The sequence below is a fragment of the Suricata suricatta genome, chromosome 1 (genome assembly GCF_006229205.1).
Source record: "Suricata suricatta isolate VVHF042 chromosome 1, meerkat_22Aug2017_6uvM2_HiC, whole genome shotgun sequence".
NCBI classification, from domain to species: Eukaryota; Metazoa; Chordata; class Mammalia; order Carnivora; family Herpestidae; genus Suricata; species Suricata suricatta.
The window spans coordinates 46,539,662-46,564,947 of record NC_043700.1 but is presented as its reverse complement, the minus strand read 5'-3'; the positions used below and the strand labels follow the sequence as shown (position 1 = coordinate 46,564,947).

The 25,286-nt window shown below is 48.2% G+C and overlaps 1 protein-coding gene across 2 annotated transcripts in view; it reads right to left on the bottom strand.

The window, feature by feature from the left end:
• The window catches only part of SCARA3 (scavenger receptor class A member 3), a 45,605-nt gene extending 20,325 nt beyond the window's left edge, over window positions 1-25,280 (bottom strand). Inside the window, exons 1-3 of one of the 2 annotated variants that reach the window (XM_029938341.1) lie at window positions 25,149-25,280; window positions 5,572-5,670; window positions 4,054-4,173 (exon numbers count right to left, since the gene is read on the bottom strand). In XM_029938341.1, coding sequence (XP_029794201.1) covers window positions 4,054-4,173; window positions 5,572-5,670; window positions 25,149-25,155 — 226 coding nt within the window. In that variant the 5' untranslated portion in view covers window positions 25,156-25,280. The remainder of the gene's footprint in view (window positions 1-4,053; window positions 4,174-5,571; window positions 5,671-25,148) is intronic. The other variant, XM_029938348.1, reaches the window with a different exon arrangement.
• Window positions 25,281-25,286: the final 6 nt, after the last annotated feature.

Genomic DNA, 25,286 nt, shown 5'->3' with positions numbered 1-25,286 from the left:
TCTCACGGTTCGTGGGTTCGAGCCCCGCATCAGGCTCTGTGCTGACAGCTAGCTCAGAGCCTGGAGCCTGCTTTAAATTCTGTATGTCCCTCTCTCTCTCTGACCCTCCCCTGCTCACACTGTCTCTCTCTGTCTCTCAAAAATAAATAAAAAGCATTAAAAATTTTTTTAATGTTTAAATCATTACTTCTAATGTTTGTACCATACTGTATATAAATGATTTGGCAATTATATAAAAATCCCCTGTGGTTGGGGGACACTCCCTTTCTGAGCCTACAAATAAACCTTGATATGTAAATATGAGTAACACTTGCTCCTAAAAATAATCCTTATATTTGATGGTTGTGTGTATAGGATTATTCTCTTAGAATAAATTGCTGGAAGTAGAATTGATGGGTCAAAAGGCATTTTGTAAGTCTTTGATACATGTGGCCATACTGACTCCAAGAAGAGGATTTATCAGCTTACACTGCATGGGCAGTTTCACTCCCTTCTCAGGGGTCAGTGCTGGCCAGTGATTAGAACACGTCGGAACAGTAGCAGGATCCCTGGCTTTCTAGCAGGTGCCTGGCTAGAGGAGGAAGCGAGAAGAGAGCCCAGACTGAATGGGTAGACCAGATGTTTCCCACAGAGCCTACGAAGGTGCGTGCACAGGGATGGAATGAGCTCCGCCAAGAGAGTTGGGAAATGTGACTTCTCATCCACATTTGCCTCAGATTTGCTGGGTGACTTCGGGCAAGTCAGTTACTCTTTCTGGAGCCCAAGAGAATCATCTGTAAAAGGCAAGTGTGAAGCTAGATGACTTCTAATGTTCTTCACGGCTCCAAAATACCATGACTCCCAACTTTTTTGGACTCTCTGGGCTTTAATTAACATTGTATGTCTGAGAGCTGTTGAGACTTAATTAGTAACAGTGACATGTTGAGAGATCCTAGGAACAGCTCTGTGCCATTTTATTACACTAGCACTTAGAGTTTCTGGTATTTATTATTCCACTTGAGTCTCCCCAAAATTAAAATCCCTTGTATAGATAGGGAAACAGAGGTACAGACTTGGATTCCTATTCTAATGCTTTGCAAAGTCTACTTCCAAGCCAATAGCCAAGGGCTCATTCATATAATTCAGCCTGTTCATTTCTTCACAGAGCATTTTCTGATTTGTAATTATATATCAATTTGTTTACTGTTTTCCTTACATTTTAGACCCTATTTTTTTCTCATCTTTTCAAAATTGTGTCTTATAATGTATACTATCAAGAGTATACATGTATAACTTATAAATAAATAGGTATATTTTGCAGGTGTGGGATTATTGGATTTTTTCTTTTCCAATATTTCATTATAAAAATTTTCAAACAGAGTAATCAAAAGACTTGTACAGTTTTTTGTATAGTAGGCAGGTGTGTTACCTGCCTACATTCTATAATTAACATTTTCCTATAGGGCACCTGGGTGGCTCAGTCATTAAGCATCTTACTTCAGCTCAGGTCATCATCTCACGATTTGAGTTTGAGTCCCACAGCAGGTGAGCTAGAGCCCCCTTCGGTGAGCTTGAGCCCTGCTTCAGGTGAGTCCTGCTTCTCTCTCTTTTTCACTCTTTCTCTCTGCCCCTTGCTCACTTTTGCCCTCTCTCTCTCAAAACAAAAAAACAAAAACAAACCCATTTCACTATATTTACTGTACTGTACACCTGTCCATTTTATATTTTTATCCATTCACCAACCCATCTAGGTTTTTGATGCATTTTAAATCAAGTTTTTTTTTACTGATGGGGTGCATAGTCACAAAAAGTCCACAGCTTACTGCTCTAGACCAAGGGTTGGCAAAGTAGGATCTGCATGTGTAATCTAACGCAGTCATTCTGTTGGAACACAGCCATCCCCATTCATTCTCATATTATCTCCAGCTGCTTTGGCTGTACAATGGCAGAGTGGTTTTGACAAACACCATGTGTGGCCCATAAATCCTAAAATATTTACTACCTAGCCCTTTCCAGAAAGTTTGCCAAGACTTGCTCCAGATTATAAGCTCCTTCACAACAAGGCCTGTGTTTTATTAAGCAGTATATGCCCAGCGCCTAATATATAGTTCGTGGCTTATAGTATGCATGCAACAAATACCTGATTAAGCAAATAAGTGGATTTTCCATTTCCCTGTGAGGAAGACTGATTTTGCTCAGTCCTCCAGACTTTATCCACAGTCCTGACCAAAATGCCTCCACGAAGACTACCCACATACATACTCACAAATCTCTAGTCATTCATTTGACGAATATTATTGAGTACCTACCAGCCAGGCCAAGACGGCGCCCACTCTGCTCTAGGGACTTGGGAGACCCAGGCTGGAGGCAGAAGCACAAAAGGAAACCTAAAGTTCTCCCTGGAGTCCCCAAGTGCACTTCTCACCCCCAATTATTATGATCTCCTGCTCATTCATTCTGGATCTCGGGGCAGACCATCTCGCCTCTCCGGGTATGTGGAATGAGGGCAGCCTCCCGTCTCGGGGCTGGCTGAGATGATGCACAGGTATCATGGATACGGCGGTGCCGGGCAGCTGGTGGGCACCTGATGACTGTCCCTGCCCTCTGGAGTGTGGCCGTGCCTGGGCTCCGCTCTGGGCTCACGTCGGTGGCTACCAGAGCTTTATTCATGGTCCTGCGTGTGCCGGGAGCTGAGGCCCTGAGAAACCTGACCACCGACCTCTGGAGGTTCAGTCCAGGCTGCTGCCTCGAAATGGTGGGCCGCAGCTCCCGCCTCCTCTGGCCCAGGATTTTAGCCACTTTCTGAGAGGCCAAATTTCTGACGTGATTTAGCTGAAGGAGGTGGGGCTGAACCAGGTGAAGGGCTTGGAAAGTTCTTGAAACCGGTGGTCCTCCAACCTGGTTGCATGCTGGAGTCACCTGAGGAGCTTCTATAGTTTAGTGAAGGCCGGGGTCCTACCCAGAGAAGATTTCATCTGGAGGGAGGAGCCCTGCCATTAGCATTTTAAGTGCCTTTTAGTGGCACTTCAACTGAGACAAAACTGAGAACTGCTCCCTCTGATGGCAAAACGTAAGGGCCTCATCTCTGTGCTCCCTTTACCTGGCACGAAGGAGGTGCTCGCCTAGTGTTAGACTCATCAGCACCTTCAGGATACCTGCAGTATGACTAGAGTGTCCATTCAAGTCATGCCCTCAAGCCAAGCAAGCCAGTGGCTGAATATGTTCGCCAGGGCTGAGACCAGGTGCTCCCATTCAGGGGGGCGCGCACCCTCGGGGTCACACAGGTGCAGAGCAGCACCTGGACTGCGGCACCCCGACCCTGCTCCTCACTTGCTCACCTGCGTCCCGGCCTTGTCCCCAGTATCTCGTTCACAGGAGCAAACAAACTTTCTGGGTGCCCTTAGCAAAGTACGTCTGGATTTCTTAAAACCTAAAGCTGAGTGTGACGGGACTGCAGCAAAACGCTGTTCCGTTGTTTCCCCCAGTTTACCGAAATCTGTTAGCATCCGGAAGGCAGGGATGCCGGAACCTGGCTGAGCGCCATCATCTGGGTTGGCTACCATGGCCATACAGGCTACACGCTACCGTGTTTCCGAGAGCAACGAACCCCAGGTCCCTGGGCTTCGCCTGCAAGACTCCGATTTAATAGGTTCGAATGAGTCTTAGGAACTTGCATTTTAACAAATGAGGAGGGCGATTCCTGATAGAGGCAGGCATCCAACCCCACTTTGAGAAACATTCACAAAGACCATGGAAGGGGCTTAGACATGGCCGATAGAGAGATCTCAACCAGGGATGGGCACTGCCTGGGGTGAGGCCCAGAAGCAATATTTCTTAAAGCTCCCAGGTGATTCTAACACAGAACGGAAACTGGGAACTGCTGAGCTGGTCCCGTCCTCTCATTCTACCAGTAGGAAAACAGAGCTCCCGAGAGGGCAAGTGCCTTGCTCAAAGCCACACAGCTACAAAATGACTGGAAATCAGGGTCCAGTCTTTGGTGTCTGCATCAAGCATGAAGGTTCCCTAGCCAGATAGATGCTGGACTCCTGGAGGCTGCTGGGAGCCTGCACTCACCCAGAGAGGCCAGCACGGCCACGGCCACCAGGAGCAGGGCCAGGAAGAGGTAAAGGATCCGCACAGATGTGTGCAATGACAGGTTCTTCTGGCAGCGGCTGCAGCGGGGCCCCGGCCGGCCTGGTGGGGGACAAAGGAGACCCGTGGCTGAGGCTGCAGGTGAAGGGACAGTTTCATGTTCTTGCTCTGACCTATCTCATCACATATCAAATCAGACTCAGACAGGGAGTTGTTCTCCATCCTCACGTTTACCCATCTCACTGTGTCTTCTCTAGGTCCTTGAGCTTTGAGAAACAGAAGAGACCAGAGTCAGGGTCTTCCAAGAACAGCCCCATGACTGCCACCAGTCTCTTATGGCAGCATCAGTCAGCCATGGTGTAGGGAGACACCTCTTCCATGTACATTTGCCTTATGATGGTCCATAACGAAAGTCACTATTTGACGACCAAGTTGGTCCAGGCTGCCTCTGACTTTCTGGCCTCAGCACCTAAAGTCTCCTGTCGTGGGAATTCCTCAGCTATGGGGTAAACCAGTCACCTACCCTAGGAAACCCCTCAGTCCCCAAACTTCAGGTTACAAGCAGTTCTCCTGGAAACGGAACATGTGGTTCCAGTCCACCAGTTGGGTCCCTGGTATAGAAGAAGAAGGAAGCCAGGTCTTCCTGGCTACTCGGGGACATGGCCAACATCTGGCAGGCATGCAGTGATGTTCTCAGTTGTGAGATTTCTAAGGTGGATTCGGCTTCAGCTGCATATTATAAGTACTCGGAATGTTTTAAATCTCCTGGTGCCCCTTTCACATTCCAGACCAAAAGAAATCAGGATTTCTGAGGGCTGGTCGTAGGCATCCTGGGGTGGTTACAATATACAGCCAAGGTTGGGGTACCTGGGTGGTTCAGTCGGTTGGGCGTCCAACTTTGGCTCAGGTCATGATCTCACAGTTCTTGAGTTTGAGCCCTGTGTCAGACTCTGTGCTGACAGCTCAGAGCCTGGAGCCTGCTTCAGATTCTGCGTCTCCTTCTCTCTCTGCCCCTGCCCTGCTCACGCTCTGTCCCTTTCTGTCTCTCAAAAATAAATAAATGTTATAAAATTTTTTTTTAAATACAGCCAAGATTGAGAACAGCTGCTCTAATCTAAACCAGAACCCACTGAGAAGCTCTACTTTAAGTAATAGTTTAGGTGTCATTGGTTTCTGACACTATCCAAATGCCAAGCTGGGTCCTGTAGGCCAAATGGACAAGCCACTTGGGTGGCATGGGATATGGTGAAGGGGACAGTTCTGGGCCAGCTAGAGGACAGGTCCTGGGGGAGATGGCAGAGGTCCCTGACAGGTCTCCGGAGGAGCCCTGGAGGCAGACGTCACTTGTGTCAGACTTGTGTCCATACTATATAACCCAGGTCTATGCAACTCTGCCCTTCCACCCTCCAAGAGGCAGTGGGGAACAGATTTGGAAGCCATGATGAGAGATAAGTCAGCAGCCTGGGGAAGGGGGCACGGAGATCAGGGGGCAGCCCTTACCCTCTTGTGTGCATGGGAAGGTCGGCATGTCCTCGTCAACACCGGCCAGCTCCTCTTCTGTAACACACAATGCATCTCTGTCGCTGGTGGCCGACCTCACTGTGACGGAGCCAGTGCTGTCAGACCCAGAGCTGGAACCTCGAGCCCCGCCCACCCCTTAACAGCTGCCCAGTTCATTTACAATCCCCATCCCCCACACCCACCCCAACCCCTGAATCTAAGTCAGCCCACTGGAGCTCCAGGTGACCTGGAAGAAAGGGGACGGGGAAAGGGGGGAGAACATGGGAACTGAGATGTCCTAACACCTCTGGGTAAGATTTCATGATCTCCCACAAGCCAGCTGGCTGCCTCCTCTCTCTCTACCTTGCTCAGAGCCCTGGAGTAGACTAAGAAGGAAGGAATAAGAGCTGGCTGCTTGGTCCAGCTCAGCGTCCTTCCATTCCCTGGCACATGCTCCATGGTCAAGGGTGAATCTGCAAGACTCTGCTCCAGCCCAGCTGGCGGGCTGCAGAAAGGAGGAAGTGGGAACAAAGAGAATACAAAATGGTCAAAATGGTAACAGACCTCTGCCTCACACTCTGCCTCATCCAGGACCTGCCAGGGTGTGGAAGGGACCATGGGAGGAGCAGGTCTCCTGTGGGAAGGCTGGTCTGGCACTTGTTCCTGGGGTCACGTGTTCCTTAAATAAGACCTAAGTGACGTGACAGATACCCTCATTCAGAAGATTCTCTTGTTCCCCCCAGACACATACCTCCTCCACCTTCCAAGACCTGGCCTTTTTATAAATGGTGAGGAGAAAGATGCCCAAAATAGGCAAAGTGGGCCAAATTTCAAAGTGGGTGTTTAAGGACTGAGCTAACCAGTACTTTTGTCCTGGGAAGTGTGCGTGTGTGTGGCAGGGGGTGGCGTACAAGCTGATCGTGACAACTGAATTCCTGGGAGATACCGGTTGAGGAGTGTTTTTAAAAACTATGCCTCAAAATCCAGAGGCATAAAAAAAATTAATACATTTGACCACATGATAATAAAATAAAAATGCTTTTGCATAACCCAAAAAAAGCCAATGACAAACTGGAAGAAAATATTAATAGCATTTATATATATATTCATATATTATAAAGAGCTAATCAAGTTTATAAAGAGCTTTAAAAATTTCAGGAAATGGAATTAATCTGGTAATCACAGAATACAAAATCAGTGTACAGAAATCTGTTGCATTTCTATACACTAATGATGAAGCAGCAGAAAGAGAAATTAAGGAATCAATCCCATTTACAACTGTGCCAAAAACAATAAGGTACTCAGGAATAAACTTAACCAAAGATGTGAAAGACCTGTACTCTGAAAACTGTGAAACACTGATGAAAGAAATTGAGAATGACACAGAGACATGGAAAGACATTCCATGCTCATGGATTGAAAGAACAAATACTGTTAAAATGTCTATACTACTCAAATCCATCCACACATTCAACGCAGCCCCTATCAAAATAACAACAGCATTTTTCACATAACTGGAATTAACGATCCTAAAATTTATATGAAACCGCAAAAGACCTTGAATAGTCAAAGCAACCTTGAAAAAGAAAAACAAAACTAGAGTATTACAGTTTTAGACTTCAATTTATACTACAAAGCTGTATAAACATGGTACTGGCACAAAAATAGACACACTGATCAGTGGGACAGAAAAGAAAACCCAGACATAAGCCCATAATTATATGGTCAATTTATCTTTGACAAAGCACGAAAAAACATGCAATGGGAAAAAGTCACTTCAACAAATGGTGTGGGAAAACTGGATAGCAGCATGCAAAAGAATGAAGCTGGACCATTTTCTTATACCGTACACAAAAATAAATTCAAAATGGAATTCAAAATGAAAATTCATTTGCAAATGACATCTTATACAAAGTCAATATCCAAAATACATAAGGAACATATAAAACTCAACACCCCAAAAATGAATAATCTAATTAAAAATGGGCAGAAGACATGGACAGACATTTCTCTAGAGGACATCCAAACGGACAACAGGCACATGAAAAGATGAACAATATCACTCATCATCAGGGAAACAAAAATCAAAATCACAATGAGATATCACCTCACACCTGTCAGAGTGGCTAAAATAAAAAATACAAGGAACATCAGTGATGATGAGGATGTGGAGGAAAAGGAGCCCTCTTGCACAGTTGGTGGGAATGCAAACTGGTGCAGCCACTGTGGAAAACAGTGTGGAGGTTCCTCAAAAAGTTAAAAATAGAACTACTCTATAATCCAGTAATTGCTCGTTGGGTATTTACCCCCTCAAAAAAAATACAAAAACACTAATTCAAAGGCATACATGCACCTGATGTTTATTGCAGCATCATTTACAATAGCCAAATTATGGAGGCAGCCAAATGTCCATCCATAGATGAATGGATAAAGAAGATGTGGTATATACACACAATGGAATATTATTCAGCCATAAAAAGAGTGAAATTTTGCCATTTGCAACAACATGAATGGGGCTAGAGCATAATTCTAAGTGAAGTAAGCCAGTCAGAGAAAGACAAATATATGATTTCACTCGTATATGGAATTTAAGAAATAAAACAAATGAGCAAAGGAAAAAAGAGAGAGAGACAAATCAAGAAACAGACTCTTAACTATAGAGAACAAATTGATGATTACCAGAAGGAAGGGGGGTGGAAGGAGGGATGAAATAGGAAAACCAAAAACCAAAAATCATATAGAAAATGGCCAAAAGACCTGAACAGGCAATTACAAAAACAGCTAAAAAATGTCCCCTAAGTATTTCCAATTATGCAATAAATAAGCCACGGGGATAAAAGGTATGGCATAGGGAATGTAGTCAATGGCATTAGAATAGTGTTGTATGGTGGCAGCTGGTGGCTGCACTTGTGGTGGGCGCAGCATAAGCATAGCACTTGTCAACCCCCTGCGCTGTACACTGGAAACTAATGTAACGTTGTGTGCCAACTGTACTTCAGTTGAAAAAAAATGTCCCCTAAACAAATGAAAAGGTGTTCAACTTTATTCATAACACAAATGCAATTTAAAATACAGTGTGAGGGGTGCCTGGGTGGCTCAGTTGTTTAGGCATCTGACTTCAGCTCAGGTCACGATCTCACAGTTCAGGAGTTCGAGCCCCATCTTGGGCTCTGTGTGGACAGCTTGCAGCCTAGAACCTGCTTCAGATTCTGTGTCTCCCTCTCGATGCCCCTCTCCTGCTCATACTCTCCCTCTTTCTTTCTCTCACTCTCTCTTCCAAAGAATAAATAAACATTTAAAAAAACTTTTATGTTTTTTAAACATTTTTTAATGTTTTTTATTTATTTTTGAGAGACAGAGAGAGACAGCATGAGCAGGGGAGGGTCAGAGAGAGAAGGAGACACAGAATCCAAAGCAGGCTCCAGACTCTAAGCTAGCTGTCAGCACAGAGCCTGACATGGGGCTCGAACCCACGAATCGTGAGATCATGACCTGAGCTGAAGCCAGACAGACACTCAACCGACTGAGCCACCCAGGCACCCCCAAAAAAACTTTTAAAATTACAGTGTGAAAACATTTCTCCACTATCGGGTTATCAAAAATGCAAAGGTTGACAATATACTCCATCGGCCAGGCTATGGGGAGTTGGGGTGGAAATGCAAATGAACCAGACCCAGTGGAGGGAAATTTAACATATACATTTGTCCTTTGACCCCACAATCACACTTCTATAAATTTATCCACTATATACACCTCCGACAATCTGTAAACATATATGACAAGGTTGTTCACTGAAGGATTATTTGTAATTGCAAAAACTGAGAAGAATCTAAATGTACAAGCGGGGAGGGGGGGTTGGTTAATGTACTGTGGTTGTATACACACAATGGAACCCTATGCAGCTATGCAACTGAATAAGGAAATCTCTATCAACTGACACAGAGTAATTTCCAGGGGATATTCAGTAAAAACAGCAAAGTGCAAATACATAGTATGCTCCCTTTTTTGTAAAGAAGGGAAAATAAGGAAACATGTATATATCTGATTACTATTAAAAGAAGAAACACAGGAAGGAAAAACCCAAAAATAAAAAGTAGTTTTCTACAAAGGATGGGGTGGGGGATAGGGTGAAAGGGACATAGAAGGAGTGGCGTTTCTTTGAGTGAAACTTTTTGTATAATTTTGACTTTTGAAAACATGTTAATATTTTACACATTCAAAAAATTAAATTTTACTGATTAAAAAACCTACCTAGAACCAAATGAACCTTCTTACATTTTGAATGAATACAAAGGATACTCAAGGAAAGGAAAGGAAGAATTAATCTAGTAAGTGAGCTAAATTATTTAATCTAAGTAAACTAAATAAATTAGTTTTGACTTTGTAATCTCTATCTGGGATATGGTAGGATATAAGTGGGGAAGTGCAAACAAATATTAAACTTATAAAGTAATTTTATTTATTATTGTAGCATAGGTAAAGCAATTCTGAAATTATTTTAGATTAATTCAAGACTGAGCAAATGAGGAGTGCCTGGGTGGCTCAGTTGGTTAGGTGTCTGACTTTGGCTCAGGTCATGATCTCATGGTTCATGGGTTTGAGCCCCATGTCGGGCTCTGTGCTGACAGCTGGGAGCCTGGAGCCTGCTTCATATTCTGTGTCTCCCTCTCTCTGCTCCTCCCCTGTACATGCTCGCGTTCTCTCGATCTCTCTAGAGTGCGCGCTCTCTCTCAAAAATAAACAAACATTAAAAATTTTAAATAATTATTAAGAGGCTATTATCAAGTGCTTGCTAGCTATTCTTTCTCATGCATTGTCTATATGCAGCCTTTGCTCATTTTTCTGTTGAGCTATGGACTTTGCGTTTGTGAGGCTTTCATAAAATATAACATTTTATCACACGTCTTACAGATGTTTCAATATACTTACTTCTAAATCTCTAAAGCTTGTGTGTGCACAGCTCTGGGGCCACCAGAGTGCCCACCTGAGGGAGGGGACAGGGTGGGGAGGTGTGGAAGGGCATCCACACTGTACCCTCTAAGTAAATGACAGAATCCCAACAGGTCTGTATTCAGGACTCTTTCTTCCAGAGGGGATTTCCTTGACTTTTCTCAGGTGCCAAGACAACAACCCATCAGGGATCACTGCGGTTTGCTTTTTAAAACTGGCTAGCCCAGGGCGCCCGGGTGGCTCATCGGGTTAAGCGTCCAACTTCAGCTCAGGTCGTGATGTTGCAGTTTGTAGATTTGAAGCTTGTGTCAGTCTCTGTGATGACAGCTCAACGCCTGGGACCTGCTCTGGGTTCTCTGTGTCTCTCTCTGCCTCTCCCCTGCTCACACACTCTCTCTCTTTATTTGTGTCTCTTGAAAATGAATAAACATTGGAAAAATTTAAAATAAATAAAATTGGCATGCCCCAGTGCACACTGAATAAAAACAGGGCCCCCAGGCCCCTATGAGGGCAAGCCTATACTTACCTGTCAGCCCTCTTCACCCTCTGCACTCCCTGGAGACATCCGGTTTTCTTGTCAACTCTCTGACAGGTGGATCCCCACCCCCACTCAGCCTCTCGCTCCTCCCCTCCCCTTTTTCCAAGGAGCAGAGAGCTGGGGTGAACTTCAAAAGGCCATAGATATGGGCATTGACCAACTAGTAGGGAGACTGCCACCAATCAGAAAAGACTGGGGCAAAAACAAAAATCGCCAAACCAGAATCAATGGCTGTCCCAGGGCTTCACAGGCTGACAGTGTGACAAGCATTATGGTGGGGTCTCCAAGCCGGCTGCCCCTTCCTGTGCCACTCACAGCCTTGTATTTGTGGACACTCAGCTTCTGTATTTGTGGACCATCAGTCTCAGCTCCTAATCTGAATTCTTCTTCTTGGTCTTTGGAAAGGTCCTCAGTTTTCTTTCAACTTTACCTTGACATTTGGCTTGTAGTTTCTCTAGGACATTAAGCTTCATCTCCCAAGAATATTCTAAGCCGGTAACACTAGAGGTAGAAGTTTGAAGTTTTGTTTTGTTTCCTCCCTTTTTTAATGTGGGTCTCGGGCCGTGTGGCAATCTTCACAACAACCCTATAAACTACAGTCTCAAATATCACTTCCATGGACAAAAAGACTGAGGTTCAGACAAGTTAAGAATGTTGCTTCACGGCCTACAGAACATGTGGTGAGGCTGAGATCTGAACTCAGACATCTTTTTGGCCATGCCTACTGCCTCCTCGGACTAATAAGCAAAGGTCCCCGAGTGCCAGGTGACCCTGCTTCTGGAGCGAGGTGAGAGGGTAGAAGGGACGGGGCCCAGGGGCTCTCCTGAGGACCTGGAAGCAGTCTGACGGGCAGAGACCTCATTTCCCAAATGCTGTGCAGCTGTGATTACTGATCGGCACAGGCAGAGTGGGGGAGAACACCGGGTAAGTGAAGGCAGCCCTGAATGGGTTCAGGAGGGGAGGGACTGAGGGTGACCCCAAATTAAAGATGTCACCATCACCGCCATGTGTGCCTCCTGCTTGACTTCCAGGTCACAGCATTAGATGTCACCTCCTTAGTGGCCTTCCTTGAGCTCCCAAACGGGAATAGCATGCTCCATGCATACTGTGTGCTGCGTGTCTCCCACTGTAGAAGGCGATGTACCTTTTATTGTTTATTCAGTAGCTCTCTTCCCCACTGCATAAGATCTGACGGCAGGGAGTATGTCTGTCTTATCTTCTGCTTTATCCAAAGACCCTAGTGCAGTATACAGCACTGAGACATGCTCAACACAATTTTCAGTGAATCTAGGAATGATTTTACAATATGCTTCCCAGTAGTAACTGGGTCTATCGTGCCTGGGGAACGACCCGGGAGCTTGGTCAAGAGCCCAGGTTAGTGCCCCACTCTCAGAGATTCTGAGCTCATCTGGGGCGAGGGTGGACACCTGGGCTCATACCCATTATTGCATTCGGTCCTTCTGACTAGCCTGGGAGAGAAACAGGGTGAGACATTCTTCTCCCCACTCTCCAGGTGAGGACATGGAGTCGGGGTGGGGGAGGGGGGTGTTATCTTTTAACACCTGGCTAAAGTCACAGAGCCAGCTAGTGTCAAAGGGTCCTGAATCCTGGTTGTTTTCCCATCCACAGTGATGGACTCCAGGAAGCCGCTCTCTGATAGAGCTGGTGTGTTCTCATGAGTGCGTGTGTGTGTGTGTGTGTGTGTGCACACGCCTTGGAGGGGGGCAGGTACAATGGCAGAAGGAGGGCTGACGTGGCAGGTACCACTTCATAAATAGTCTAAGAAATCAATCTTTTCAGCCCGGTGGTGTATCTTAGGCTGTCATCGTGCCAGCAATCTGCCAACAGTTTACGAGGGTAACTGTACCTGGGGGGTTACCACGATCAACATCCCTTCCCATAAATGGAGGCCTTGATCCCTTGGTGCCTCTCTGCTCTGTCTGACCAAAACCTCACCCTGACGTCTCAGCCCCAGATGATCTTGGCCAGCACCCCAAGGAGTGCTGTCGGATTTACTGCCACCGTGGTCCCTGGGGGAGGTATTCCTTCCGTTCGTTGGAGCAGAAATGCCTTCAAGGCCTTCCTGCCAGTTTCTCACTTCTCTCCGCCCCTTGATGGTGCTCCTCTGCCCTCCCTTGTGGCAAGGCCTCCTCCCTGTTCTGGCTCCAGGGCCAATTTCGTCACTTCGCTGTTTATAGCCTTTGCAAGCGATCTGGGAGAACTTAAATTAAGCAAGGCTGACACTGACCTTCAGCAAACACCCCCTCCAAAGCACACAACTTTGTCATAACTTTGCTCTCCCTCTGCGGGCCCCAAAATTGGCAATCGTTAGCAAGTGGGAATTAATCAAGACCCGTTCCGGTACTCTGCAGCCCACGGGCAGGGAAATGACAGTTGTCAGCACGAAGTTGGCTCTCGGTAGATGAGGGGCTCACAAGTGCTTGGCACTATTCCCTCTGTTAACATCTCAGCTCCATAGCTCACACCCTCCTGGATCCCCAAAGGGGTCTCCTCCTCTTTCTAATGCCTTGGACTTCCTGTTCACCAGCAAAGAGCCAAAGGCCTTAGGGACCTCTAATTTACCTATGTCTGGAATGCTGTAGCAAATCTCCACTTTAGCCTTGTTCATTTTAATGAGAGCATAATCCAAAGCATTTGGAAGGCTTTTATAAACCAAGTCCTCTGCAAGCATGGGCTCATTAGATTCACATTACACCAAGATTGTTCCGGTCAGGGGATAAAGGAAGAAACAGACTTAACTGAGAAATGCTTGGCTTGAGGATACAGAGGCTATGATTGATCAGAGGATGATTGATTAGGCAGGAGTCTGTACTCCGTTCTTGCACTGGGCCAAGTAGGGTGGATAGACACAGGAAGAGAATTTTCCTCCTCCTCTCCATTTCCCATGCCTGCCTGTTCCTGTGCCTTCTGAGGCAAACTTAATGTTGGGTTCACCAGCCTCCCAAAGCGTTTTTAGAGGGGCACCTGGTGGCTCAGTCAGTCAAATAGCTGATGTTAGCTCAGGTCATGATCTCACAGTTTGTGGGTTCGAGTCCTGCGTCAGGCCCTGTGCTGACAGCTCAGAGCCTGGAGCCTGCTTCGGAGTCTGTATCTCCCTCTCTTTCTGCCCCTCCCTCATTTGCACTCTGTCTCTCAAAAATAAATAAACGTCAAAGTGTTTTCAGAGACAGGGAGTGGGAAGGAACTTAGAAGTCACAGAGAGCACTGATGACTCCGACCCACAGGTGAAGTGACCTGCCAGCTAGTTCATGGTTCCTGAATGTCTAGGGATCCGAAGGAAGATCCAAACACACACACGAAGGCTTGCAGGGCCACATATACCCAGCTCAGACAGGCCACAGAGCTGGGATAAGTCTTTTCCCCCCAGGCCTGACATCTGTTTACATCTCCTTCAGGTCTGAAACCCTCCTTCAGCCTCAGTCTGCACAGGGATGAACCTGGAGTGAGGGTTCAGAAAAAATGGGTTTACTGATCCTTTGAGAAAGCCTGCATCCTTAATTAATTCTTGACATCTGCTACTTCAATTAAGAGCTCATTTGTATTAAAAAATAAAGACCAATGACTTTAAATATGGTTTAAATTTGGTGTATTCTTAGTACCCCATGGCTAGGGGGTATTGGGGGGTGCTCATGCATGGAGGATGCAAGGTTTAGAGCAGCAGCTGCTTAGCACTCACACGCAGCAGCCTAATGTTTGCATTGAGAAGGAATGGGGGCACCCAGGTGGCTCAGTCAGTTAAGGGTCCAACTTCCGGCTCAGGTCCCAATCTCCCGGTCCCAGTGTTGGGCTCTGTGCTGACGGCTTAGAGCCTGGATTCTGCTTATGATTCTGTGTCTCCCTCTCTCTCTGCTGCTCCCCCATTCATGCTCTCTTTCTCTGTCCCTCTCTCTCTCAAAAATAAACATTAAAAAAAAATTAAAGGAAAGGAATGAACTTGGGGGGCACAGTGGAATGTAGGGTCTGGCTCCTGTCCCTCTCTCAGAACCAGAAGAAGGGATATGGTAGTCCTTTCCCAAAGCTAAAAGACCTCTTTGGGGGGTTGGGGGGAGTATTATTTTCCAATAGTGTCCCAATTAATTACCTTAGAGCAGCACCAGCATTCTATGGCTCTCTAAAACAAGGCCCCCGCTCTTCCCTCGGTCTTACATGAGCTGTCCATGAAATCAAGGACATCTGGCAGGCTGAAAATCGAGGGGGTGCTGAGTGTCAAACATCATGGGTGCCAGGTGTCCGTGATGGCTGAGGAAGCAGCCATGTTGTAGGCCATGGGTGTCCAAAGGGAGGCTACGTTTCCAGAAAGGCAGAAGTAGACTCTATTGCCTTCTCTTTTTTTCCCCCTTTCTTTCCTCATTTTGCCGACTCTAGCATAAATTGTGACAAGAGGTGGTGGGCTTGGGAGAGGACACTGGAGAACAGATGATAATGCCGGGACTATGAGCCTTTGGGCAGCGAGCTGCCCAGTTAGCAAACCCCTAAGGCTTTATGAGCCGGTTTCTGCCTCCCATGTTCCAGAGGCCCCAAAGGATTATAGCTGTCATGAGGTCTATATCCTGGCCCCTGTGATAAAGAAGCCAGACCCCACGAATGACCCACCAAGGCACAGCCAGGCTCCACCCCTCACCTAGCAACCTTTACACAAATCACAGGCAGTGTGCTTCAAATGCGCAAACAACCCAAAAGCCCTCGAAGGCCAGGACCACATAGAGCAATCCTGTGGCAACCACTGAAGATTTGAAAGAGCCTCTGTTCCCCTCATACCTCAGGTCACAATGGCCAACTCAAATATCAAGACATCCACAAGAGAAGCTACCTTAAAAAAATTTTTTTTAATGTTTATTTTTGAGAGAGAGACAGAGAGAGAGACAGAGTGCGAGTGGGGGAGGAGCAGAGAGAGAGGGAGACACAGAATCTGAAGCAGGCTCCAGGCTCTGAGCTGTCGGCACAGAGCCCGAAGCGGGGGCCGAACCCAGGAACCTTGAGATCATGACCTGAGCTGAAGTCAGACGCTCAACTGACTGAGTCATCCAGGGGCCCCCACCCACCCTTCTTTAAGCCTCTGCTCCCACAGAGCCACGTAGAACGCGTGATTGAAGGTTCATGCCTTGGCACATTTTTGGCGTGACTGCTGACTCTGTTGGGGTTGAGCTCTGTTCGCTTCTCCCTGGAGGTGGAAAATAGCCCAGACCTGTGAACCAACTGCTAACTCAACTGTGGTCGCCGACTCTGGCTTTCTTTTGGTTGGCCAAAAGTATGGAGTTAATTCACTCCGTAGCCTTTCTGGGACTGCAATCTTCCACCAGAGTCAGAGGGGGGAGAGATTCGAGGAACTGAATAAAAGGTCTTTCTTTGGGAACTTCAAGGAACATATTTTGATGATTATCTTCTATGGAGTTCATAGAGTGGGTTTTCAAAACGGCCAATTGGGTCGGTAAAAATAAAGATTTCAGAGTCTTCTCAGGAGCCAATGCTATATTTAAAGTTGCAGAATGGCTATAGTTTAGGGTTGCAGAATGCTATAATTAAGGTTGCAAAATTGTTTTCATTAGAACCCCCTGCCATTACCCTCTCCCCGCAGGCTTCCTGTGTGGATATGGCTGTATTCCGATGGGAATCCATCTGCCCCTCTCTGCTCTTACGAATCTGGTCCTTCCCCTTCAGATTCTCCGGCTTATCAAGTTGCCATGATTGGCTTCCCCGTGACAATCATCTGTTCTCTGCTGAATGCACATTCAGTGCGCCGGGGAGGGTCTTTTCTCTCCTCCTGTCCACCTCTGTGTCAGTCCTCCGAGCCAGCCCGCAGCCTGCCTTCCACTGTGCTTCTGGACACCAGAGGCTGGGGGCAGACCCGCCCTGTCTCCTAAGCCTTCTTTATCCACAGTGACCTTCCTCCCTTTGCTTGCCCTCTGTGTTCCCAACCCGGGGACCAGCATCTGGGGGGCACAATTCTTTGTTGGGGCTTATACCCACTGGCATTCGAGCCTGCTAAATGCCAGCAGCAATCCCTGATCTTTGTGATAATTCCAGATGCCCACCCCATTTCTAGAAACCCCTTCAAGGGGCGGTGTGGCCTCCAGTTGAGAACAGAGCCCTGCCTATTCTATGCACTCCATGCAACAGAGCCGACCCTCCCCCATCACTTACACACTGGTCCTCCTCTGGACAGCGACTCCTCCGCTGCCCCTGAACCCTGAAACCCCGTGGGAATGGTGGGGGAGGGGCAGGAATCGCCAGTTGCTTGATCCCTGCAGTCACTTCCGGATCCTCATACCCCTCACCCTCCCTGTGTTTCACCACTGGAGGCCCCTGCTCTCTCTCTTGTGGGGACTCTCTTCCCTTCCCTCAGCTTCACGTGCAAACTAGACAGCACACCAGCTACTCACAGGGCTGCGGGGGGAGCCAAGTGAGCCGATAAATGACAAGTACCTGGTGCAGGGCAAATACCTGATAAATGGTAGTGGCTGTCATTTCTCTTGGGACTCTTTTTCGGTCCTACTGGAATTGCTGCTGTCATTTTTCATCCTTTCCCAGTGCCCCTTATGCTCAGGGCCAATTTCCAACTTTCAAGAAATCCTTTTTTTCAAAAGATGCCCTGTGGAACACTAATCCCAAAATATTCTTTGTGGAAAAAAAAAAGACTCTTTGATCAAAGAAGTCTGGAAAATGCTGCATACCCTATTACCATCTTAGAAGCTCACATTAATGTAGTGAAAATTTTGACAAGGCTTCAAAAAAAAAAAAGCCCGTTTCAATCTGTGTTTGATTTTACATTTCTCAAACTTATTTGACCATAGAACTTCCTGCCATTCTTGAAAAAAAAAAAAAAAGATGCATTAAATCCCATGGAACTGGTATTCAGAGGGGCACCTACTTTGGGGAACACTTGTTATTTCCTTATCCTGTCTCCTGCCATCAACTTTAAAAGAAGCAACATTTGTTGAACGTTCCATTGGTTCCCAAGACCTCCAAGCTCCTTGACCTGGAATCTATAGGTCTCTTCTCTGCCTCGGCCACAGCTCAGCTGGCATACTCTCTGGAATAGAAAGTTTATGGCTGTCGCATCCTCTGGACCTCAAGAACCTCCCCCACTGCTCTTCAGGCACCCCACTGCACTGAGCCCTTCACTCTTCCCTCCCCCCTGCTACCAGCCTAACCCCCCCAGGATAAGCTTCAGCTTGCTGGAACCATTAGCTCTGTCTCCTGGCCCTTGTGCTCTTGGCCCCCTCAGCCTGTTCCCAATGTATTGCTCTGGGGAACCCCAGCCCAGTGGGAGCACATCAGAGAATGGTGTGGATTTGGCTTCCATCAAGTCCCACCACCTGGATCCTCGTTCGCTGTCCCTTCTCTCCTCTGACCACTTATTCTCCAAAGGGGAACTCACTTCCTCCTTTTCTGCAAACATCAAAATTTTATACCTTCCCCAAACTTCCTCACGTGTTACACCTCAAACCCAGTGGGGTTGAGGGGCCCATTCATGCTTTTGGAGGAGTGTGGCACTCTGTTTCCAAACTTCAAATGAGCATGCCTTTTGACCCAGCAACTCCCGTTTTAGGAATTTTTCCCCCCAGGATACTTTTACAGTGAGGCAAAGATTATCACTGCGTGCTATGATAAGCCCAAGAAAAAATGTAAACAAATCAGATGCTTATCAATAAGGGATTGGTTAAATAAATTATTGTAGTCATATATGGAATATTATGCAACCATTTTAAAAATAAAGCAGACCCCGGGGCACCTGGGTCTCAACATTCAGTCAGTTGAGTGTCTGACTTTTGATTTTGGCTCAAGTTATGATCTCATGGTTTTTGGGATTGAGTCCCATGTCAGGCTCTGTGCTGACAACGTGGAGCCTCCTTGAGATTCTCTGTCTCCCTCTTTCTGCCCCTTCCCTGCTTGCTCTATCTCAGAAATAAACAGTTTAAAAAATATTTATTTTTGCCTAAGGAATATATCTAAGTTCTATCACTGAATTTTAAAAATACATAAAGAGAATAACATGGAAGTATAATCTCATCTATATGACAAAAATCTGTGGGCCAATATTCGCAGAAAGATTTCTGGAAGAATGTTCATCCAAATCTTGTCAATTATCCTTGAGGGGAGGAGAAAGTGCTGAGTTTTTTTCCCTTTTCTAAATTTTTCAAAACTTTTCATAATACATATGCACTATAAAAAGATTAAATGCAACAAGTCAGTGTCTGTATATGTCATTTTTCCCGTCCCATGATCCCCAAAAGAGAGCCTTTCTTCTTTTGAAGGCAAAGCTTGCCCATGGCTGCCTCCTTCCTCACCATGTGCCCATTTCCCTCCTGCTTCTCTCCCTCTCCCTTCAGTCCCACCTTGAAAACCCCCTGCTTCCTATGTTTACTACTCAGTCCTCTTTTCTGGAACTCCTCCAATGCAAGGTCTCCCTGCACCTGTGCTTCAGATCCAGCCACTGCTTTCTCAGCCTGCGCTGCTGGGCTTTCTCAAATCAATTATAAACAGTCAACACTGCTGACCAATTCCCTCCTTCTTGGAACTTTCTCCTCTCAGTTTCCCTGACATTACCGGCACAGTTCTCTGCCTGTGTCCCTTACCAGCTCTGGCTCCATCACAGATTCGTTTTCTTCCCCTAAAAGCAGAGATTTTCCAGTGTGGGCTAAAGTCATTAGAGCACATCTCCAGGCTTCTCCAAAATCAACACGACACAACCGGAAGTCCTTGGCATGGCGCGTGAGGCCTCTTGGTCTGGTGGCTCCCTGAGTCTCTGACCCAGCTCTCAACTCCAGGCAAATCACTTTACCCATCAGCCCTAATAAACACATTTACCCAATGACATAATGCCCAGCTTTCCACAGCACGGTTTCCTGCCTCTCATGACTATCCCTTGAATGACCTGATCCAAGTTTTACCTACCCTTTAATTCCTCCTTAAAGCCCCTCCAAACTGCCCTGCAACTTGTACTGCTCTTTCTCCCCAAGATTCCTACTGAATCTACTATATATACCATTCATCTGTTCTTTTACTTCAACTCCCTTCATGATCTGGTTTTCTTCCTAAGTGTGTGTCTTGTCTCTGCCTGAGGGCAGAAACCATCCAAGTGGGGAGCACTATCCCAGAGTAACCAATGCCTTAGCCGAGGCTCAGGTGGCGTGAGGATACCTCACCTGAGCCATGAAGGAGGTGTCTGCAGGCCTCTACCTGGAGGTGTTCAGGACTCGGTCAGCCATATGCGTCTGGCACCCAGAGCAGTAAACCTGGTATCCTCAGCCTCTCCTCCTATGTCAAATCCACAAGGCTGGGGAAGACTGTTCTAGAATGGGGGGCCAGTGAGAACCAGAGAGTCCACCGCTGATACCACAGACTCATCCAGAAGAGGAGCAACAAAGGCGGGAGACAGAAAGAGAACCACTACCAGCCCGAATGGCCTCCTTGGCACCTCACTTATGACACACTTTCAGTCTTTTAGTCCTTTTTAAATGATTTGGGCACAAATCTTAAGCATCTCAGCAAAGGGTAAGCTCCTTGAGAGAAAGGACAGTGAGTTCTTCTTTGCATCTTTTTTGGCCCTTAGACATAAATAGACACACAAGTCCTGGCATTTGGCTGGTGGTCAGTGAATGTTAAAGTTGGAGGCTTAACTGACTGAGCCATCCAGGCGCCCCAAAACTCACATCCTAATACTACCCTGTGGGCTCTACAGTCTTATTCTGAGAGAAAAATAGATACAGACCAATAAACAGATGGATAGATATAAATATTTATACCCTCTGTATCCAGTGGAACATTACAGAGTCACAAAAAGGATGAGATTGTGTCATTTGCAACCACATAGCTGGACCTAGAGGGTATTATGCTAAGTAAGTCAGACAGAGACAAATACCATATGATTTTGCTCATATGTGGAAACTACAAAAACAACAAATGAATAAACAAAAAGCAGAATCAGATCTATAAATACAGAGGACAAACAGATGGTTGCCAGAAAGGAGGTAGGACGGTGGACTGAATGGGGGAAGGGGAGTGGGAGATACAAGCTTTCAGTTGTGGAATGAATGAATCAGGGCAAGAAAAGGCAGAGCATAAGGCACAAAGTGTTGTAGGGCGACAGACGGTAGCTGCCCTGTGACAAGGCCAGCATGTCTAAACTCGTGCCGTCACTACCACGTACACCTGAAACTAACGTAACATTGTGTGTCAGCGATCCTCAAGTTAAACAACTAAATGAATAAGCCCTCTCAGAAGGAAAAACAAAAGAGTAGAATGTTAGAGAGGGAAAGAACACTGAAGATGGTATAGTCTACGGCAGACAAGGAGGGCCAGAGAGTGGCAATGACTTCATCATAGCCATGTGGTTATAGAGCCGCAGGTGACAGGGCTAGATCTAACCTCTGGCATCAGTGCCCCTCCACCCAGCTAAATTAAACATAATCAAACACAGGCAATGTATCTATGAGCGGAGTGGCACAGTCCATCACGCCAGTACTCGCCAGTCCCGATGCCCAGCACAGCGGCCTGTCTTTCATGAAAACGGCTAAGCTATCCACCAAACATCTGCTGAGACGCAGAATTCTTTTTTCTCTGAAATTGGCTTTCGGATGTGAGGCTTCAGCTATTAAAACTACCCCAGCTGGGTGGCAAGGTGAGTAGTGGGGGTAGGGGGGTGAGGGTTTGGAGCTGATCTCCATCATCTAAGCTCCTGAGCACCCCTCTATCAGGCTGTTTAGCGGCTCATTGCACCTCAGCTCCTTTTCTTCTAGTCCCAGGCTCCTCCCAGCACCCAAGGTCTGGAGATGGAGGCCAGGCTTTCCAAGGGGCCCCAGTCTGCCCACTCACGAGTGGACATAATCTCTTCCACCAAGCTGTGGGGGGGTAGATTTTCCGGGGATCATGCTGCTGTATTCTGCAGCCCTTTCTCTCCCTCTCCACACTTAGTCCCCTGGAGTGTGGGCACCGGTCTCTGATTCTGTGCAGATGGGTTGGTCCTCCCACGCTCGGGGAACAGCAGGGTGTGGCCCTGCCCTGTCTGTGGCAGCTGAGGACAAATCTCTCAGGGCAAAGAGTCACCGGTGCGATGGGCCTGCTTCCAACTGTCCCTCCACCAAGTCGCTTCCGCTCCCCAAGTGGTACTCGGGCCCCAAGTTCCAGGGCTGAGTCCCAGTGCATCAGAGCAGGATGGGCCTTAGGGATCACTCAGAAGGGGAACGAGGCTCAGAGACAGAAACACTTGGACCAGAGCCTCACGTGGGGCCAGGACTAGAGCCCATGTCTTTGACTCTCAAATCACTCATAGAGCTGGGAGGGCTCCCACGACCAGATGCTCTCACCACGGGTGTGGGAACAATCCAGCAGGCTAGTGGGAAACTCCAAGATGGACCAGTCCCCAAGGGGCTGGTGGCAACCAGGTGCCCTCAGGCGTGAGAAGGACTACACCTGGGGCCAGGTACCAGCTGCATCAGAAGAGGTGGCTGTGGCGGGGGCGGGGGCAGCCAGAGGCAGGCAGGCAGGCAGGGAGGAGGGGCCTCGGGTGGAAACAGCCTGGCTGGCAGAGCAGGGTCCTGGCGCCTGGCCACTGGGGCTGTGCTCCTCAGCAAATGTGTTTTCTGGTTTAAGTGTGCCGTCCCCACCAACGCCCCTCTCCCCCACAAAGCATAACATCACCATGTTTTGCTTTGAGGGGAGATGATGAATCTTTGCCAACATATGTAATTCTCAGATTGGTGGGGCCTCTGGAGGAGCGTTTGAAGCCAGTCCCCGTTGGGGAAGGGCCAATCTGGAAGGGCCGCCCTGCTTTGCTGGGCATTTTACTTTTTCCATGTGGGTGAAAAAAAAATCCTCAGTCTTCCCATGCCACAGATCCAAAGGCCAAATACTTGCTGTTTGCCCTGGCTTTTCCATCTCAGGTAGAGGTGGCGCTCTTGCTGGCTCCTGGGAGGGCGAGGGAAGCCCGTTAGGGAGGCGCCTGGGAATCACCCCTCCTCCCGGCAGCCCATACTCCCGGGATATCGCGGGAGATCATGGAAAGTTTCCTGGAGACTGGAGGAAAAATACATGAGAGCGGCCCCAGAGGCCTCAGTGAACGGGAATTTGGCCCCACATGGTGCAGAGCCTGTTGGTTGAGAACAGGGAAAAGGAGGTGGGAAGGGTAGACTTGGGGAACTCAAGGAGGGACCCCACAGACTCCTGGCTGTCCGGCTGGCCAGGAAGACGTGCCGCCACATCACAGCTCATCCCCCTCTAACTCTTCACCCGCACCAGCTCATTTCTCTTCCACTCGGAGGAGTGGAGCTGCCTTGCGGAGTCTCAGAAAGTCAGGTCATGTGCTCCTGACTCCCTCCTCTTTGGGAGCTGGATGGCTTCTCCACGGCAGGGGATTTCTGCCCTGCCCTTCTTTCCCTCCCTCTCTTTTCTCTTACAGTGTTTGTCGGGAATGCTGGTGGAGCCAAACCACTCTGAGTATGTGTAGCATCTCCCTGTCATCATTCAGGTCCAGAGCAGTGTGGGCCCCAAGCCCTGTGGTGAGATGTGGTCTGAGACCCACCCAGAGGCTTCTGGGTAATGACCTGCCCTAGGCCGGCTGACCGGGGTGAATACAGCTCCAGAGATATGGTAGCTGAAAGCAGAAGCTTCGTAGGCGAGGCTCCTCTGGCTGCCAAGGGAACTCCCTGGAGTTGATTATAACTTGCTTGCTTCATCGCAGACGGCCCAAGACACGGTGAGGCCATCAGCAAGCACAGAGGGGCCGGAGGCCAGCAGGAAGGCAGTGGCAGTGAGGCAGGGGTACGGTAGCCAGTGCTCTGGCCTGGAAGTTGGGACCCTGGGTTCTGGTTGCCCGGACTAGCTGGGAGTCGTAAGCAAGTCCCTTCTATCCATAGGACCAGCAACATAATTTGTAGAGAGTGGTGCAAAATGACAGTGTGAGGGGCCCTAGTTTAAAAGTTACTAAGAATCTCAAGACATTAAACCCAGTATGAGGACTTCAGAAGGCAGAAAACTGTGGGGACGCACAGGTTTGCACACCCATGAAGCCGCCCCTACCTGTCTGGGCCTCAGTTTCCTCAACTACACAACACGGAGGCTGCATTCAGTCAGAGAGGTCTGTCTGTGGGCCCTTTCTCCACAGGAAGCCTTAGACCCGCATATGTACAAGATACAAACAGCGCTGATACTTCAACACCACTTGAGAGTCTATTTAAAACCCTATAGATGATCTTGAAGGTCTCTGTCAGTCCCAACATTCGGTAAGGCAAAGAAGTGACCAGGTTCTCACTACTAGGAACATCAGCACCTGCCCCAGGGGCTCTGGAAGGATTACTGAAAAGCAGGGAAGAGAGCATCGAAAACTCAAAGATTCCCTGTCCCATAAGATGATCCCAAAGCCTGCCACTCTCCTAGCCTGAAAATGACTGTTAAGACAAAGTATGCTCTTTCCCAGACCTCCAGAAAACCAGGCCCAGGTATGAGCACCTGGGACCAAGTCTGGTACTTGTTTGCATCCCTGGCCCTGGCTGCCAGGGCCCCTGTGAGGATGGCCCAGTGCCCCAAGGGAGCCTATGCCTAGACCACCGATCTTCCCTGGGAGGTCAGAGGTCAGAGGGCACCAGGGTTCAGAGGTTGGGGTGGGACAGGGCCTGGGCTGAGGGCCGTGAACACAACAGGTCTCTCCCCAAAGAAAGGGCAGAAGTTGCTGGAGGCCAGTCCCAGGCCTGGCATAGGGCATGCTAGCTAGGGGGCTGCAGGGGGGGGGGGGGCTCTAAGATGGGTCCCCTGGTTGGAGATTTACACTGCCCAGAAGGCTGGGCTGGTGACATCTTTCTGCGCTGACCGGTTAAAGGGATCAGAAACTTCTCTGGAAGTTCAGACTGTTTTTAGGGACAGAGCAATGCGGAGTGAGGAGGTGTCTCTATGTGAACTCCCCGCTCCTCTAGACTTCAGGGCTCCGTGCGTTCCCCATCCATGCCTTTCGAATGGGGACAGGGCGAGCCCAGGGCTGCTCCCGGGAGTCCTCCCCTTCGCGCCCGGGAGGGGAGGGGAGCGCGGGGGTCCTGCCGGGGGTCGCCCCGGCCTCGCGCGCGCGCGCGGGTCTTACCTTTCATGGTCCCTCCTGCGGGGCCTCGGGAGCGCCCCGGGACGGCGGCTCGAGCTGCGGACTGGCCCGCGGTGGAGCCGGCGGGTCCTCTGCCTGCGCCCGCTCGCAGCTCTACGCGCCGCGCGCTCGAGCGCCGGG